Source organism: Herpailurus yagouaroundi, unplaced genomic scaffold (genome assembly GCF_014898765.1).
Source record: "Herpailurus yagouaroundi ecotype Mexico unplaced genomic scaffold, PumYag 206, whole genome shotgun sequence".
In the NCBI taxonomy this organism is placed as follows: domain Eukaryota; kingdom Metazoa; phylum Chordata; class Mammalia; order Carnivora; family Felidae; genus Herpailurus; species Herpailurus yagouaroundi.
This window is the reverse complement of record NW_024412437.1, coordinates 3,173,791-3,190,193: the sequence shown is the minus strand read 5'-3', so window position 1 is coordinate 3,190,193 and position 16,403 is coordinate 3,173,791. Positions and strand designations below refer to the sequence as shown.

At 50.2% G+C, this 16,403-nt stretch overlaps 1 protein-coding gene and 1 long non-coding RNA gene across 3 annotated transcripts in view; one reads left to right on the top strand and one right to left on the bottom strand.

Annotated features, from left to right (window-relative positions):
- PRKCA (protein kinase C alpha) overlaps nucleotides 1-16,403 on the top strand; it is a 404,563-nt gene that overhangs the window by 330,621 nt on the left and 57,539 nt on the right. For both annotated transcript variants that reach the window (XM_040452168.1, XM_040452167.1), the window contains one exon: nucleotides 15,628-15,765. In XM_040452168.1, the coding sequence (XP_040308102.1) occupies nucleotides 15,628-15,765 (138 nt within the window). The remainder of the gene's footprint in view (nucleotides 1-15,627; nucleotides 15,766-16,403) is intronic.
- Nucleotides 1,466-5,429, bottom strand: LOC121015312 (uncharacterized). The gene is made up of 3 exons (XR_005783752.1): nucleotides 5,333-5,429; nucleotides 4,798-4,807; nucleotides 1,466-1,478 (listed from the first exon to the last, which is right to left on the bottom strand). It is a non-coding gene; the product is annotated as an uncharacterized LOC121015312 (long non-coding RNA).

Genomic DNA, 16,403 nt, shown 5'->3' with positions numbered 1-16,403 from the left:
ACATAAGCATGCAAGCAATATGGTGTACTTACACTACATGTGCGTGTTTATATATGGAAGATGTAGTGTAATATATCATGGGCTGAAATCATCAGATTTTTCTGATGTTCTGAATGCCTGGCTTAATACTACTCACTATAATTTCGTTTCTTTTTTTTCATTTTTTTTCATTTTTTTTTTCCAACTCCGTGGTCATGACCTAATCAACCATTCTCTCCCCAAACTATCAAATGGAACTTTGCAACTTGCATGTAAATGATTTCAGAAATCTTGTCTGTAATCATTTCTGACAATACCACTCTCTTTTGGGGAGCTGGTTAGAGCCGGGTACCAGCTGTGTTTTCAACGTATTGCCTTTGTTAATAATTGAAATCCACTCTGGACTGTTCCAGCATATCCGTATTGGAACCACCTGGAAAATCTAAACATTCAAACGCTTGGGTGAAAAATTTGCAAGGGAGAAATCCCACACCCGATCCTAAGCTAGAATCAACATATAATACTCCTTTTTAAAACACTATACTAAAGAAAACCTCTGATAAGTCATGTTTTTCAAGTTTCTCTCTGTAGAGCCTGTATCTGGACACTAGAGATGTGTCCCCTGGGGGGCCATAAGAGGTTAGTGACCCAGAGTTATTGAAAATCGGGACAAAAAACAAATTCTTTGAGGTTTAATGAGTCTTACACAGTGTGGTGACTATCGCGTGTGAAAGCTCGCATCTTCCAAGATTCGTCGCTCTTGTCGCTGCCCTCCTGTTTGCCTTTTAAAACGTTTAAAACGCTGTCACACAATGCCGTGTGTTCACGTTGGAGAAACATCTTTAGAAGTTGGCCACGCCTGAACACGCCGAGCCACCCAGTGATTTCCTCTCCCAGGGTGAAAACCTCCTGCCTACATCCTCAGAGTGAGCCAACACCTCTTGATCATTCCAGGACGTGGAGACAGTTCCTTCGTAGAAACAGACAAATCACCTGTCATCTTATGACCTGTTACTTAAAAGGACACCTTACCCTGATGAAGTGAATTCACACTTGGAGACTCAGAGTCAGGTCCTTCCTGTGACCCAGGTGTCTCTTGCCTATGTGACGTGATGCTCTTTGTTATTAGTTTGGAGACTATGTTGTTCTACGGTGAAATACATATGACGGGGCTGTATTTCACAACGTGCAGGAAAAGCCGGGTGCCGGTGCAAAACTCAGATGTGGCTGAAAGGGAAATGAAAGGAGAGGACAAAGAAGGAAAATTAGGGGGAAGCCTTCACTTCTCTGGATCTCCCTCCTGGCGGGTAAACCATGGCTCCTTCGCAGTGAGTGGCTGTCCCCATCTTCAGAAGGACTGCCATCCCCAGCCCCCACCTGCTGGGCAGCACGGCTCCCACCGTATCACTGCAGGGAAGCAGGAGTGTAGTGGTTAAGCTCCGGGCTACCTGGGGGTTCAAATCCCAGCTCCGCCGCCTTGGGCCACTTAGCTTATCTCTCTTGCCTCAGTTTCTCCATCTCTAAAACGGGGATGATAAAAGCACCAGTCTCCTAGGACTGTTGGGAGGACTGAATGAGGAAATCTAAAAAATGGTGAGAACGGCGTTGCCACTGCTGCTACCCTAAGCATCCCCCCTCTTCCCAGCCCCAGGTGTTCCGAACCAGAGGTCTTCCCAGACGGAAGGAAGCATGGCTGTTTTCTGAGAAGCCATCACCAAGCTAAGACGAACCCTTTGTCGTGTTTTCTGAACCACCCACGGGCCCCGAGTGGGGAGACCCGGCTGTGCACTAGAGGCTAGCACCCCCCCCCGGCCCCCCACACGCAGCAACCGAGTGAGACCGTCCTGAGTTCACTGAAGAGCGGTGTCGGGAGGTGTCGGCAGTGCCTCTTACCCCACGTGCTTTACATCCACGCACACGTCTTGTTTCCTGTGCCTTTTGTTATGGGTCTCAGGACAAGAAGCACAGATCGTGCTATCCGAGAAAGAGAATGTCACCTGCCTGTTGGAAATGTGCCCCGATGCAGGCAGTGAAAACGGGGTGTCATCGCTCACACCTGCTTGCAGGGTGGTATCGCTTGCTTGTGTGTGAACTAATCTTCACCTAGGGGCTCTTTCTGAGAATAGACTTGTCAGTAATCAGCCCACCGCCGGCTCCCCGGGAACCATTCCTCTGTGTGGACACGCCGGCAAGAAGCAGGCAGGCAGGACCCACCACTGTCACCAGCGGCCGTGGGTGGGCAGCCAGATTTGCACGGAAACTGGCGGCTGGAGCTGGGAGAAGCAGCCATGGTCTCATTTCTTACTGGGGGCGTCCCTTTTGTAGCCCACATTTCCCTGGGCCGCAGCAGCCTGTAGGTACCGGTGGGATCACAGTAACTGAAAGAATTTGAATTCTACTAGCTCTCCCCAGCTTATGGACTCAAGATCCCCACCCACTTCCAGGCAGGGAACACCCCCCTTCCCACCCCCCCAACCCTCCTGTTCTGAGCCACACACACACCCTCCCCAAAGCTCCTCCTCAAAGGCCCTTCCTGCCCTGCAGACCAGCTCTTAGAGCAAACACGCGTGGACTGCTTGGCCACGTCCCCCTAGGGCAGTGGGGATCCCCCTCCCCGTGTATGTCCTTTCCTTCATCTCTGCCCCTCTCTGCTTGCTGTGCATGGGAGGAATCTCTCTTCTGGCCTGGCAGCAGCTACTGAACTCTCATTATGCCCCTTTCACTGTAGGAAGCGAGGGTTCCCCACGCAGGAGGAGGTGGGGACGTTCAGTCCATTTTACAGATGAAGACCGAGGCCTCAGAGAAGTCAACAGTGCCGTAACTGGTATTGCAGTCCACATCTGGTGGACAGGCTCCTCACCTTTTGCATCCCCAAGCTTCCCTGTCAGCCAGTGTCCCCAGGGGGCCCAGAGAACAGCCCAGACAGCGCAGCTGTGGCTAGCCTGGGAAGCAGGTGTCCCACTGAGCTATAATCAGGTCCCTCATTTTTAAAAACCGGTGCGGTCTTAAAACTCTCTGAAGATAGGGTGAAATCAATGGTCACGGAAACGTTGTGCTAAATTTAATTGCAGTCGGCTCCACTTTCAAAATGCTTACTGCTGTCAGAGACATTGTGTGATAAAAAAAAAAAAAATGAGCAAGCAAACATATCTAGTATTGGGGAAAGGATCATTTTGTTTGTGTTGACCGAGGAGGTGGGGTTGGGCCTCGTTCGCTAGATGCCCAGTCCTGCTCACCCTCTACGGCAGCAGCTGGACAGCGGTGGAGGGAAGTGTCTGGAACTTTCCCTAGGGAGGTGGACTTTATTGCCAGTTATGGCTTGGTTGTGGGTTTTTGGTGTTTTATTTCTTCAGTTGATTTCAGGAGCTGCTATTCTCTGATCATTTAGCTCCAACTGAATTTCCCCAATGGGCTTTTTTATTGAATTCTGCGCTCCTGTGCCTGTCATCATTTCTCATTATTTCCTGGATTGTTCTGTGTTTCTACCTTTAAGAGAAACACAGAGGCTCCCCGGGGCCACTCCCCCGTTCCCTCACAGCCCTCCCTGCCTCCTTTTCCCTGCTTCTTGCAAAGTCTGGGCTCAGAGGAGAAGATTCAAGAATCCTAGGTCTAGAACCGTCGACGTGTTGTTTTCTAGAAATGAAGCATGCCCAGACTCTAAAACACACTTCTGGCATCGGTGCACAGACCACGGGCCTCTCGCAGAGGCCCAGCTCTGACGCTGGAGATTCGAGTCCTCTCCTACAAAGGTCTAACTGGGAAGATACGATCGGTGTCTCATTTGAGCAGTCGTAGGAGTTTTACCTCTGTAGGCCAGACCAGGGAACCTTAGGCCTATTTCTACTAAAAGATCCCAGTCGAAACGCAGTCGCTCCAGAAAAGCAACACCACAAGAGGGCAGTCAAGACTTGCAAATAAAAGACTCCAGGAAAAGTTGCACACCTGAGTTAGGAACTTGTGACTGTATCTCTTTACTCTTGGATGGATGTGAAGATGCATCAGCACCTTAGGTCCCCCGTTGTTCCTCGGTTTTATGGAATGATAAGGTGCCAGGAAAGCCAGGAGTCCAGGCTTTCTCTGGGTCTGAGTGACTCCTGGGGTCTGTTCTGACCTGTGTGAGCCCCAGCCCATTCCTATCCACCCCACTTTCTTAGCAGCAGAGAAGTCCCCACTTCTAGGCAGCCTTGCTGACAGTCCGGAAAACCATTTACTTTGATAGCTTCCAGGAGTTCACGTGGCTCCTGACCCCGCCAGAGCTGACTCATAAAGCCAGTGCAGTATTAACCCCAAAGGGGAACATTCCTGGCAGGAGAAGGATTACAGGTTTCTAAGAAGTACCAGGTGCCGAAAATGCTCTATCGGTACCGTGCCACGGCCACATCCACTCCCATCATGCCTTCCCAGAGGCATCAGACAAATGTCTGCCATCACCCCCTGGTGAGAGACCATCTTTTTTTGCAAAGGGTAAAATTTAGGGGAAGTTTTTGGTCCTGGGACCCTCCCTGAAGTCTGGAATCTTAGTGCCTGGGGAGGACTAAGGGCAGCAACCTTCCCAGCATCTGTGTATCGGGTGAGACATGCGGTAATACTCCAGCCTGATAACCGTGCAGCAGTCAGCCTCAGCAGTTAGCAGACTGATCTGGGAAATGGGGGAACACCAGGTTGGCGGAAAAGGAAACAACACAGCAAGACGCTAGGGGCGTGTGATATTCAGTCCACCAAGAAGAACCAAGTGCTCTGTGTTTCCCCACCTTGGGCAGAGTGCTAATAAGTCACGGGCCCCACATTCCTCCTTATGCTAGGCTCGGTTGCCATGACAACTGGCTTCCTGTGAATTCATTTCAGCACTGGCAGCAGCCTAAGTGGATGTGTCCATAGAAATGTTTCTTCTTAAGAAAAGGACTTAATGTGGTTTCCCCTAAATTTCTACTCTACCGTATAAGTACTTCACTCACCACGTCGTTTGGCAGCAAAACAACTTGTTCCTGTCCCGGTGAGCACCTCAGGCATCGTGGAAGAGTGAATCATTCAGGTGCATTTGAGGTTCTTAATTGTTGCCATTCCGACGGGCTAGCAAGGAGATACAGACGTTCTGTTTGAATCTCACTACAGGGATATAGGGCAAAGGTTGGCAAAGTACAGCCCAAACAGCCCAGATTCCGGCCGCTGCCTGTTCCTGTAAATGAGATTTCATTGGAACACAGCCTCGCTCATTCATCCATCCGTGTAGCTTTCACGCTACAATGGCAGAATCGGGTTGTTAAAACAGAACAGTTGACTGGCAAAGCCGAAGATACTCATTATCCGTCCCTTTACGGAAGACGTTTGCCTACCCTTGATATAGGAGGGTGACCACCGAATTCAGAGATCAGAGCTCAGGGAGGAGAACTGATTTAGACACATCACTTAGCCCACCAGGCCCCAGGTGCCTCGTCCGCAGTCCGTAACATGGGTGTCTCAGGTTAGCTTATCTCCAACTTCCTTCCAAATGCTGAGCGCAGTGCTTGCTTCGGCAGCACATATACCAAATGCTGAGCGCTCTGTCACCCTTGTGCCGTTGGTAAAACATTGCGTCCCAGATGAGGCAACTCTTAGCACAGGGGGGTGGTTCTCTGCCAGGTGGCATAGGGTCCTGTTTCAAGGACCAGTATAGAGGAAGGCTAGCATCCTTGACGTCTTCCTCCAGTACCACCATGGCTCGGCACAGTGGCCACGGGTAGTGGCATTCACTCTCTAGACCCCAGTGCCTTTACCTGCACCAAAGGCAGATCAGACCTTCCCAAGGACACTTCTGCGGCTGACAGTCTCTGGTTCTGAGGAACTCCCCGCAGCTGCCGGCAGAAGAATGAATGACGCTCACCTGTGATTTGCTGTTCACCTGTGACCCCGACTCCAGGAGGAAACTCCGGTCGGCAGGTGTTGACATACCTGTACAGAAGGAATCGCCTGACCCCGTGCCTCCAGGTTGTAGTTTCAGGCTGGCTTACCAAATCTGAAGGTGGTGGGGGGGCGGGGGGGGGGGGGACAAAAAAAAAGGACAAATAGGTATTTCAACCACAAAATTGGACACACGTCCTAAAAGAAACCAAGACCCTGTCTTCAGGAATCAGGTTGCCTTGACTCTCTGGGTTTACTTCCATTCTCTCTGACACTTCATGGTCAGGTTCAAATGTGTAGCATTGGGCATCAGCTTTTGCAATGTACCTCTTGACCCGGCCATCCCACGTCAGGAATCTATCCTAGGGAGCCCGGAGAGAGATTTGGACTATTTGGACTTCATGCATAGAGATTTGGACCATAAAGTTGTTCCTCTGGGTGTTACAGAAAACTGAAAATTGGAAACAACATAGCTGTCCAGCAATAGGGGAAGAGCTAAATACACTGAGGTGGAGCCAGAGAGTGGAGTATTACGCAGTCAGTAAAACCATGTGGTGGACGAGTACTTATTACGTAAAACGTTTACAGCACACGAAGGCGTAAAGCGGGTTGCCAGCGATGTAATTCTGTAGACGTCAAAAGAAGAAAACGTGAAGAGAATTAGAAGAATGCATACCAAAATGTTAACAGTGATGATCTCTGGGCGGTAAAACTATGGCTATTTTAAGGTGTCTTTTTTAGTTTTCACGTACCCGTGCCTGTGAAATTTTCTAAAATGAACCAGTGCTACTATTCTAACAAGAAGCAGCATTGTCATAGAAGTTATTTAAAAAGCAGTAACTCTGCCTCTTAAAAAATATTGTGTTCAAAGTCACCATCTCCCGCAGGGTCCACATCCGTCCGCTTATTGTAAAGGTATTTGAGGAGCACCGTGCCCGGCGCTCTCTCAGGCCCTGGGGATCCATCAGTGAGCAGAACAGATAAGGTCCCTTCCAGTGGAGGGAGAAGAAACACATGCTAGGTAGTGAGAGGACCGTGAGGGAATCCACGCCACAGGAAGGAGAGGGTGGGGGGCCGTGTCGAAGCCTCAGCGGTAAAGCATCACCTGACAGAGCAGAAAGTACAAAGGCCCTCGGGTGGTAAGCATGCTTGGCATGTTCCAAAAGATGAAAGATCATTTAGCCAGAGAATAGCAAGCATTTTATTTACTCCAACTGTGTTACCCAGGAGACTGTAGCACATCATCTTTAGCCTGTTGCCCGATTACAGAGTAGATGTCATGACTCATGGCTTGTTAGAAACACACCGGCCGTATTCCGTTCATGGGATCATCGAAAATGCCTTCGGATCCTTTGTGTTTTTCTTCTCCCGAAACCGCTCAATCTAACAAACACGGCACTGGGTGCAGGTGAATATGTTATCCTAGGGCTAAGATGCTGGGCACAGATACTTGGGTTTATGGAGCAACACCAAAACACCATCAGTCTTAGATTGTCAGAATTGTTCAGATAAGCCCTGAACACAGGACATTTTTTTTGTAAACAAAAATAAATAAGTAGAAGAAATCCCCATTCTTCATTTGCTCCTACAGTTGGTCATTGTTGGACTGTCTGCCCCTGGAACCTTAGAAGTAGAACCTGCTGTTGTCAGATTCCTCTCTCTGTGCTTTGCAAACATCTTTGATAAAAACAGTCATCAAAACCACGCTTCCTGTTATGCTAAGAGATACAATATTATTGAAGACACGTTCACAAGATCGGTACAAGTGGGCACATTTAAAACAAAACGGAAAGCATTACAGTAGACTTTGGAGGGTTACCCAAGTCTCCATGATTATACAGTGGACCTACCAAGGGACTTGGAATTAGGGTTTCCTCTCTGCTTCCTTACTACAGAAGAACCTTTGGGCTTGGATTCCTACTGAGGATAAGATAGCGCCCCTAGAAGAATTGCTAGCCAGGGTGCTGTTGTATTGGGGGTTGGCAATGTAGGACTCTACACTTTTCCGTGTCTTAATGTTCTGTCTGTCTCCCCACACACCAAAGCTAGTGTATAATCATTATACAAAATTCACAAACTGCAGACCATCTATGGTCTTGTGTTAAAGCGTTTGGAATTGGCATCACTATAGGTCAGATCATCACATCTCAGCAGCGGCAAATGGCCCAACGTGATAGTAGAGAGCTAACATCTACCACAGTCCAATCCTTCGTGAACTCCTGGTGCCATAGTTTGCCTATATCCACCTCTCAGTTTTCACTTGAAACTCCTCCCCACCCCCACCAGTAACAATCTACATGTGTAGAGCTTCTGACAACACACACGGCCGCTCCTCAGGCACAGGTATTTAACACACACACACACACACACACACACACACACACACTTTGACCCCACCCTGCGAGAATATTCATTTGCGGGACTCAGATTCTCCCTGTTTGATGTGCTTTACAGAAACTCGCCTAGGAGTCCTTTAAATTGGTGAACCCCTTCAATGGTTGCAGGCTGCTAGGACTTTTGGGGAATGTACCCGTGGGGTAAAATGAGATGCGTGTCAGTTACTAAGAAATGTTCCCACGGGGGAGAGCATGTCGCCCGTTCTCACACCTGGCGGTCTACATAGCAGCATGAGCCTGGACTTGACCTGCTGATGTGCTAAGAAACCTACAGTCCTGGATTCTGCATTGCTTAATCGTAACCAATAAACCATGCTGCGTTTTAGTCTAATTTTAAAAAGAGCATGCTAAAGCTTCAGTAGTTGAAGTCCCTGTATTCTCTTTACAAACACCATGTGTCATCATTTCCGGTCTTACTTCCCCTTTAAAACATTCTGTGTCATGTACTAAGTCAGGGTCCTTTCCTGCATGGTCCTAGCCCCTGGGGGTGTTCCAGAAGATGCTCCAGAAATTGGGGAGTAGCTGGAGCTGAGACCCAGTTCCTCTCCTACCTCACCAGGAGGGCACGGGAGCGTGGAAGTCCAAGGGACCTGCTGCAGCCTGCCCACAGGTCCTGAGCCCCTGCAGAGCCTGTCTGCGGCCTTGACACATATCCATAGGTCACGGTGTTTCGGGACCATGAGTCAGCCAGGCAGATCCCTGACCCAGGTGACCCACGGCTGTTCACAGAGGCCTTCAGTCTGTAGTCAGGGAGCAGGTGCAGGCCAGGAGGCTGGGCGAAGGGCCGCGTCTCCTTCCCTGGGGCAAAGGAAAGAAGGTTGTGGTGTGGAGCTCTGTGCTGGGGGCTTTTGCAAAGGATTCTTCATTGCACCTCCAGTGTAGCTCAGGTATACAGGGGTCTTAGCACGGCTGTATTACAGATAAGCAGCCTGATACTCAGGCAGTACAGTTTGCGCAGAGTCACACAGCAAAAATGAATAAAGCCAACACTTGATCTCAACTCTTCGCAGTCAGAGTCTGGGGCTCCTCCCAGAATTTGCCATTGATTTTGTATGGTAATTGAAGATTGTGGAAGGTGGAAAGGGTCACAGGGACCCTGAGGGGACTTTGAACTTGAAGGAACATTCCAATGATCTTAGACTAGCACATCTGAAACTTGCACAGGAATCACATGACTGTCTTGTTCAAAATGCATGTTCTGATTCAGTAGGCCTGGAGTGGGGCCCAGGAATCTGCATTTCTGCCAAGCCTTCTGGTTGTGCCAGCGTAGCTGATCCACAAACCACACCCTGAATTACAGGGGCACAGACCACAGTGCCTTTGCACTGCATGTCCTTCAGAGGAGAGGCTACTTCGTATCGATCTGGTTTCCCCAGCATCTGACCCCATGTGTGGGGCATGACAGACACACAGATATTTGTGGAATAAATGGTGGAATGTGCTAAATTCACACACCAGAACCCATGAGCCGAATCAAAATGTGTCCTGAGAGAGAAGTCAAGATTTGGGATTTATCAGCAAGGAGCATTACCAGTGGCCTCGTATGTGCTTTCAGTCTCCAGCCCCAGTGGATGCTCTGCTCTCTCCTCTGGATTCCAGTATTCAGGAGACACTCTGCTTCTCATCTCCGGGTGCGAATTCCTGTTTGCCCGCGTACCCCAGCGGGGCGTCTGGCCGCACAAGGCATGTTTGCGTTGCTGAGTGAAGGATGTCGGCATGCTTATTGTGAGGCCTCCTCGGGTTTGCTGAAATCTCTGCGGTTAGGCTGTTGGCTTCAGCTTTATCCCTAGACATATATTGGTTTTCTTTGCACTCCTGGTGAAGCCTGAATTACGTTCATGACAACCGGTGTTGTGTCAACAATACGCAAGCTGAGAAGGGCAGATCTCTTCCTCCTGCTCGGAGCCCAGTTGCCAGACGACCCATTCAAAAGCTCAAAGAGAGAAATCGCCCAGAGGCTCATTGGTGGTCTTCAGGCAGGTTCCAGCTAGGTCTAGTGCAGACAGAGCTTCCATTAGAGGAATGTCCCCTCAGAGAAGCCTCCAGGGGCATGGTTTCAGCCGGCTGGCCCAGCTAACTTGCCTAGCATGGCTCCTGGGGAGGGTCACTGTGTGGCTGAGCTCCCTAAAGGCAGGGGTGCCCTCATAGCCCCTGTCTGAGGCTGTCCCAGAATGACCAGTGGTTGCTTGAGGGAAGAAGTTCCATATGTGAACATCCAAATGCACGGTGCACGGTGTCCAGGGGCAACTCTCTGAAATGACATACTTGGGAACAGCTGCTTTTCTGCATTCGCGTTTGGCGTCTGGCTGGCCATACCGTTCGTGGTTTGGCCTCTTCAAATTCTGTTTGTGGGGCTTAGTGAAGACGTATGTTTTTGAATGAATGAATGAGTGAATGAATGAATGAATGGAGATATTCAGTGAATGTGCAGTTATGTGCCCAGTGCGGTGCTTGGCCCTAAAGATACAAAGATGAATAAGATGACCCCCTGCCTTCCAGGACCTCGCAGTCTAGTGAGAAAGACCAGTAAATCCTCCAAAAAGGTACATGTGTTTCTTTAAGTTCCTCGGAAGTCAACTCTGCCACAGGGTTTTGAGGCCAAGGAGCCCATTTGGGGGGCTAGGGGGCAGGGAGGGAAGTAGGGATGTGACCCAGGAAAGAGAGAAAGTCCAGCCAAGGGTATGTTAGTTATCCAGGTGGTACCTCAGTAGACACACTGGAGCGCAGTCCCGCTGCAGTGCTAGGGAGACGACCTAAGGAGGCCACGACCTCCTGGGGCACCAACATGGGACCATCCAGCTTGTTCTGCAGGCGTGGCCCAAACGGGAGCCTCAGGTGCGCGCAGGGGTGCAGAGCCAAAAGCTCCGGGGAGGTGGGCCAGTCATAGACAAAGTCTGACATAGGTTGGAAATCCCAGGAGGGGAGGAGGCATCAAAAAGATGGAGAGGTGATACTTTAGCTGGATTTTGTGGATGAACAAGATAGCAAGGCCCCTATGGGAAGGGCGGCCAAAGACTGGAGGCCAGTGTGGTTGGAACAGAGCAGCCAAGGGAGCCATGGGAGCGAGGTCAGAGAGCTGACAGCCAAGCGTCTCCTCCTCATCCACTGTGACAACTTGGCCTCTTTCTATCCCATTAGATGTGAAGCCAGGGAAGCAGGACAGGATCCCTCCAGGGAATGTCCAGAAAGGGAGGTCACTAAAGTGGGGATACTAAAAGTGAGGCCCCCTCAACAGAGAGGTGGTGAAGGAGACCCTGAGAAGACGCCAGATTCTGGACAGAATCGCCAGGTAGATTTGGCATGACCCGCTGATAAGTTAGCTGTAAAGTGTTACTGGGAGAGGCGTTAAACGAATACCCTGTAAGTATTTACACGTTGCCATACGAGCTGTTGAGAGCAGGGCACTGTGAGGGAAAATAGCGGGAGGCCTTGAAGAGAGGACAAGCACTCGGAGGCCTTGCAGGAGGGCAGATGTCAGCCTGGGAAGGGGTGGGGGACGTTGCAGGACAGTCCGGGGCAGGCAGACTGCACTCCCACAGCATGAGGGGGTGGGGAGTGGCGAGGGATGGACATCTGGAGGCAGAGGCTGTCTGAGAGTGGACTGGAGGTTGAGGCTGTGTAGCCCACCCTCCTGGGGATCCTCTGCCTTCCCTGCCCTCTGGCCTCCCCACCAGCCTGCAGCTGTGCAGCTACCAGGGTCACCACCGGCTGCCTCCTCCAGCTGTGCTGTCGATTAGACCCAGGCTGAGAGAGGGGCTTGCCAAAGTCGGGCCCAGACCACTGAGCTTTTGATCTTGTGGAATTGCCTGCCTTAGAAGGGCTGGCTTTGAAAGGTCCATATTGGAGATGGCTCCATGCCATCCGGCAGCCGGGCGTGCAGGGGGCCGTGTGGAAATGACTCCAGAAGCCTGTTCCGAAGGGGAAATGTGGAAGACACGTCACTCTGGTTGGCAGCTTCTATCTCAGGGCCGCCGTGAACTGGGGAGAAATCCATGTCGCCCTCTGGGTCAGGCCACTTTCTAGCCAGCCCTCTCATGGTGAACACGGTCGGTGTGGCAGAGCCTGGCCCGTCTCCTTCCAAACCAGCCCCCTGCTCCACCAGCCACGTGGCACCCAGCTCTGCTTCTGGCTAGAGAGACACGAGAATGGAATCTGCCCTGGCAGGGCAAGAAACTGGGGTCCTTCCTCCATCCGGCCTCACCTCCTGGCAGCAGGAGATGCCGTCTGCGTCCCCCAGACCTCACAGATTGACTTCAGACCAGGGTCTAAGATCCCCTTGCGGTTGGGTTGAGAAGTACTCGGATGCAGAAACGCTTTTATCGCATTTACATCCCCTTGGGGAAAATCTTGTCCCTATAACTGGACTAAGGCCATAGGACAAAACTCAAGGCCTTTGCTGGGTTATGGCCCCCAGGGAGGGCAGTGTGTCAAAAGCCTAGTGTCTGGTCTGGAAGTCACCACTGTCCGTGGTGCTGAAGCATCAAAGGAGGAAGGAGCAGGGGCTCTAGGAAATCGCCTGAGTCTGGAACCTCTGGTTATAGAAGCCCCCCACGCTTCAGGTGGAAGCCGGGTGGCCCCCAGGCAGCACCAGCTCAACCACAGCCTCACCTGGGTGAAGACGTCCTTCAATGGTTTCAAGCACCTCAGAGACTTGAGTCTATTGTATGGGGATCTTTTCACAGTTTATCACGAATAAAATGACAGAATAAAATTAATCTCTTTGTGCCTCTTCCTGATAACTTTTCTTTTTTATAAATCAGAAGAACAGAATAGAGTGGCTGAGTTGGTATTCTCTTCTCAAACTTCCCAATTGTTCATTTCGAACTTCGACACACACCACAGAGCTTACCAACTTTGGAATCGTTCCTGGGGCAGATGTTAGGAGTGAAAGAGGACATCAGCTACCTCCCTGTTGACCTCAGTCGGTACTTTCTAATTGACTAAGTTCTTCTTTCCAGCTTCTCTCTTAACTCAGGCCCTGCGGGCAAAGCATCCCGTGATGGGGACCGAAACTGCCCTCTCTCAAGCAATCAGGACTGCCCTGAGCCAGCAAGACCCCGCGCGATTGACCCCAAGACAGTGATCAACTTGGCCTTCACTGCCCACCTGTGTGTACCCACCGGCCTTTGTCCCACATTCTCCTTACGCAAATCTGGAAGTGTTTTCAGCACTTTGGAGACAGCCTTTGGGACGCTAGTCCGCTGTCTTCCTGGTGCTGGCCTCACTGCAATAAATTCCTTGCTTGTTGCACCTCCAACTCATTTGTCTGCCTTTGGATTTTGTCAGCGGCGAGTGGTCGAACTGGTCTGTTTGGGACCCCTAGAACCACCCTTGCGCCCCAGCTTCCAAAGGACAGGGCTGGTCCTGCAGTTGAAGGGGGCTCCTGATGTAACCCTAGTGGCTACATCCGGGCTCTTTCTCACAGGTCTGTCTAAAAATTCCTTCCATCCTCTGTCAAAGTGGAGGCCAGTTTATGTATCACTGCAGATCAGGTTTTGTCTTTAAAGAGTGTCAGTGTATCCACCAGCCCCCAGGTTCACATGCGTTTCCCACCAGGCACGGCCGCATAGAGGCGTATGTAGTACAGCTGTATTAAATACTTTCAGCCTGGTAGCAAAAAAATTAGGACCGTCTTCCCCCCCCCCCCACCCCGTGTCTTAATGTCTCCGCTTCAGCAGGTGTGCTCAACCCATCCAAGCATATACACTCAAGCCATGAGGTTTGATCCCTATACATACGTGTTATTTTTATCAAGGAAAAGCATCCCCTGACAGTATCTGATGGATACATTCACGCTTCATTTCCTCATTCAGCCAGAGTGTAGAGTTGCACGCCCTGTGCCAAGCACTGTGTTGAGGCCTGGGGGCCCAGAGACGGCCGGGGCTCATTCCACTAACGCACAACCTCTTCCACAGGGCCTGATGCGAGGTACTCAGTAAGTGTGGGATGAAGGGATGCTGTTGCTCTAAGAGGGAATATGGGTGGTTCCCGGAGAGCCTTCTCTGCTGCTAAAGAAAACGTGTCAGATCCCCTGTCTTCCCCTCCTCCAAGAGCTCAGAACTGATGCTGACAGTGTTTTGGTCACAGTAAAACCCAGAATGCCTGCAGGTGTTCTGCACCTTCTTGTAGTCACCTGAGTGATGTCCTGGCACCTGCACATAGGTCTGCTGCCCTGGGGCTGAAGTGGGGGGAGGGGGGGAGGGGCAGTGCACCTTACCCTTAAGAATGTAGGCAGAATGACAGTCTTTGCCCTTGGGCTCAGGGCTGTGGCTTTGGCTGTTCAGCCAAACCGCAGGACCCCAGCCTTTTCAGCAGCTGACATGTTCAGAGACTGGTTCTCTCATCATCAGGCAGGTGGTCCACACGCAGAGTCTGTCGGGAGATTCTCCACAGGCTTCTTTGCTGACTGCGGAGACCTTCCCGTGTGATTCCCATGAGCCTGTCCTTTTCTTTTTTTTTTTATTTTTTTTTCAACGTTTTTTATTTATTTTTGGGACAGAGAGAGACAGAGCATGAACGGGGGAGGCGCAGAGAGAGAGGGAGACACAGAATCGGAAGAGCCTGTCCTTTTCTACTGAGCCCTCTGTCTCTCCTCCACCTTTGACCTGAGTCTCTAACTCTTAGGCAGAGTAACAAGGGTGAGGTCTCTCCAGCACCTTTGGGTAGCAGGAGTCTAGCTTACAGAAACTCCTTCTGGTAACTGCCAGGTCACTGGCCAAGGGTCGTTCAGGTTCAAAGGGTGCTGTGTGTTTTGTGTGAAACCAGGTTCTCAAGCATATCACCGTTTCTTTTCCTCTTGACTTACACACACACCCTGTGTTCTTCTTACTGTGCCTTTTAAAGTAGCAATAAATCATCCCCACAGCTTGCCGGTTAAGAGGTTTCTCTCCAGGGGACTCTACCCTCCTTTTTTCCTTGAGTACAAGTTGCCTTTATGCAGATGAATCTTAAATTGGAAAATCTACAAATAAGAAAAGTGTCAGAGCACAGTCTCTTTCTTTTATTACTTCAGCCATTGTGAAGCACTTGTCCCCCAGAGGTTGACTTTTACACCCTAGAACAAAGATCAGCAAAATCGCACAACTTGATTCTTGGGTAATCTATGTAAAGAGTGGTCTCTTAATAGGGAAGGGCAATTTTTTTTTTTTTTTTTTTTTTTTTTTTTTTGCTACTTTGAAAACGTTGCCCTTAGGGTAAGTATATAGCCACTGAATTTTGAATGGATATTTCATCACCCTGTGATTTCTTTTCTTGCCCCCATCCCACCTCCCACCTCACATCAAGCTTCCTTAAATGCATTCTTTTTCCTGGGGGGAAAAACAGTGACCCATTGTTTTCACCTGTGTGTGTGTGTGTGTGTGTGCTTGTTGTTTAGAAAGCAAAGCTCGGCCCTGCTGGTAACAAAGTCATCACTCCTTCAGAAGACAGGAGACAACCTTCCAACAACCTTGACAGAGTGAAACTCACAGACTTCAATTTCCTCATGGTGCTGGGGAAGGGGAGTTTTGGAAAGGTGAGGGGGCAGTTGTCTGGGGTGGGGGGCGGGGCGGGGCGGGGGAGGCTTTTGCAGAGAATGCTGGGATTCATCCTGGGCCCCCTGAGGTTTCTAGAACAGCCCTGGAGATTCCCCTGGTCTCTGTACCTGTTTCTTAGATGTCCCCCGCCCACCCCCACCCCCACTTAATGTCTTTAAAAACAAATATATCCAAAATGCTACAGAGAGGGAGCGCCTAGGTGACTCAGTCGGGTAAACCTCCAACTTCAGCTCAGGTCGCGATCTAATGGTTCATGAGTACAAGCCCTGCATCAGGCTCTGCAGTGACAGTGCAGAACCTGCCTGGGATTCTCTCTGCTCCTCTCTCTCTCTCTCTCTGCCTCTCCCCTCCCTTTAAAAATAAATAAATAAACTTAAAAAAAAAAAAGCTACAGAGGGTTCACTGTATGTTACCATTTCAGGGTTGAGAACAAAGCAGGTGCTCCAAAATGTTAGCTGAATGATTAATTTTCACAACTAAAAACGAAAAGTTGATTTGTAGTAAGTGAATGTAATAAGAGATGCTGAACTGGGTTTCTTCAGTGATCAACCTATATGACCACATTTGGCTTCTCTGGCCCCAAATCTCATGGTAGATCCAGGAAGCGATTTCCATC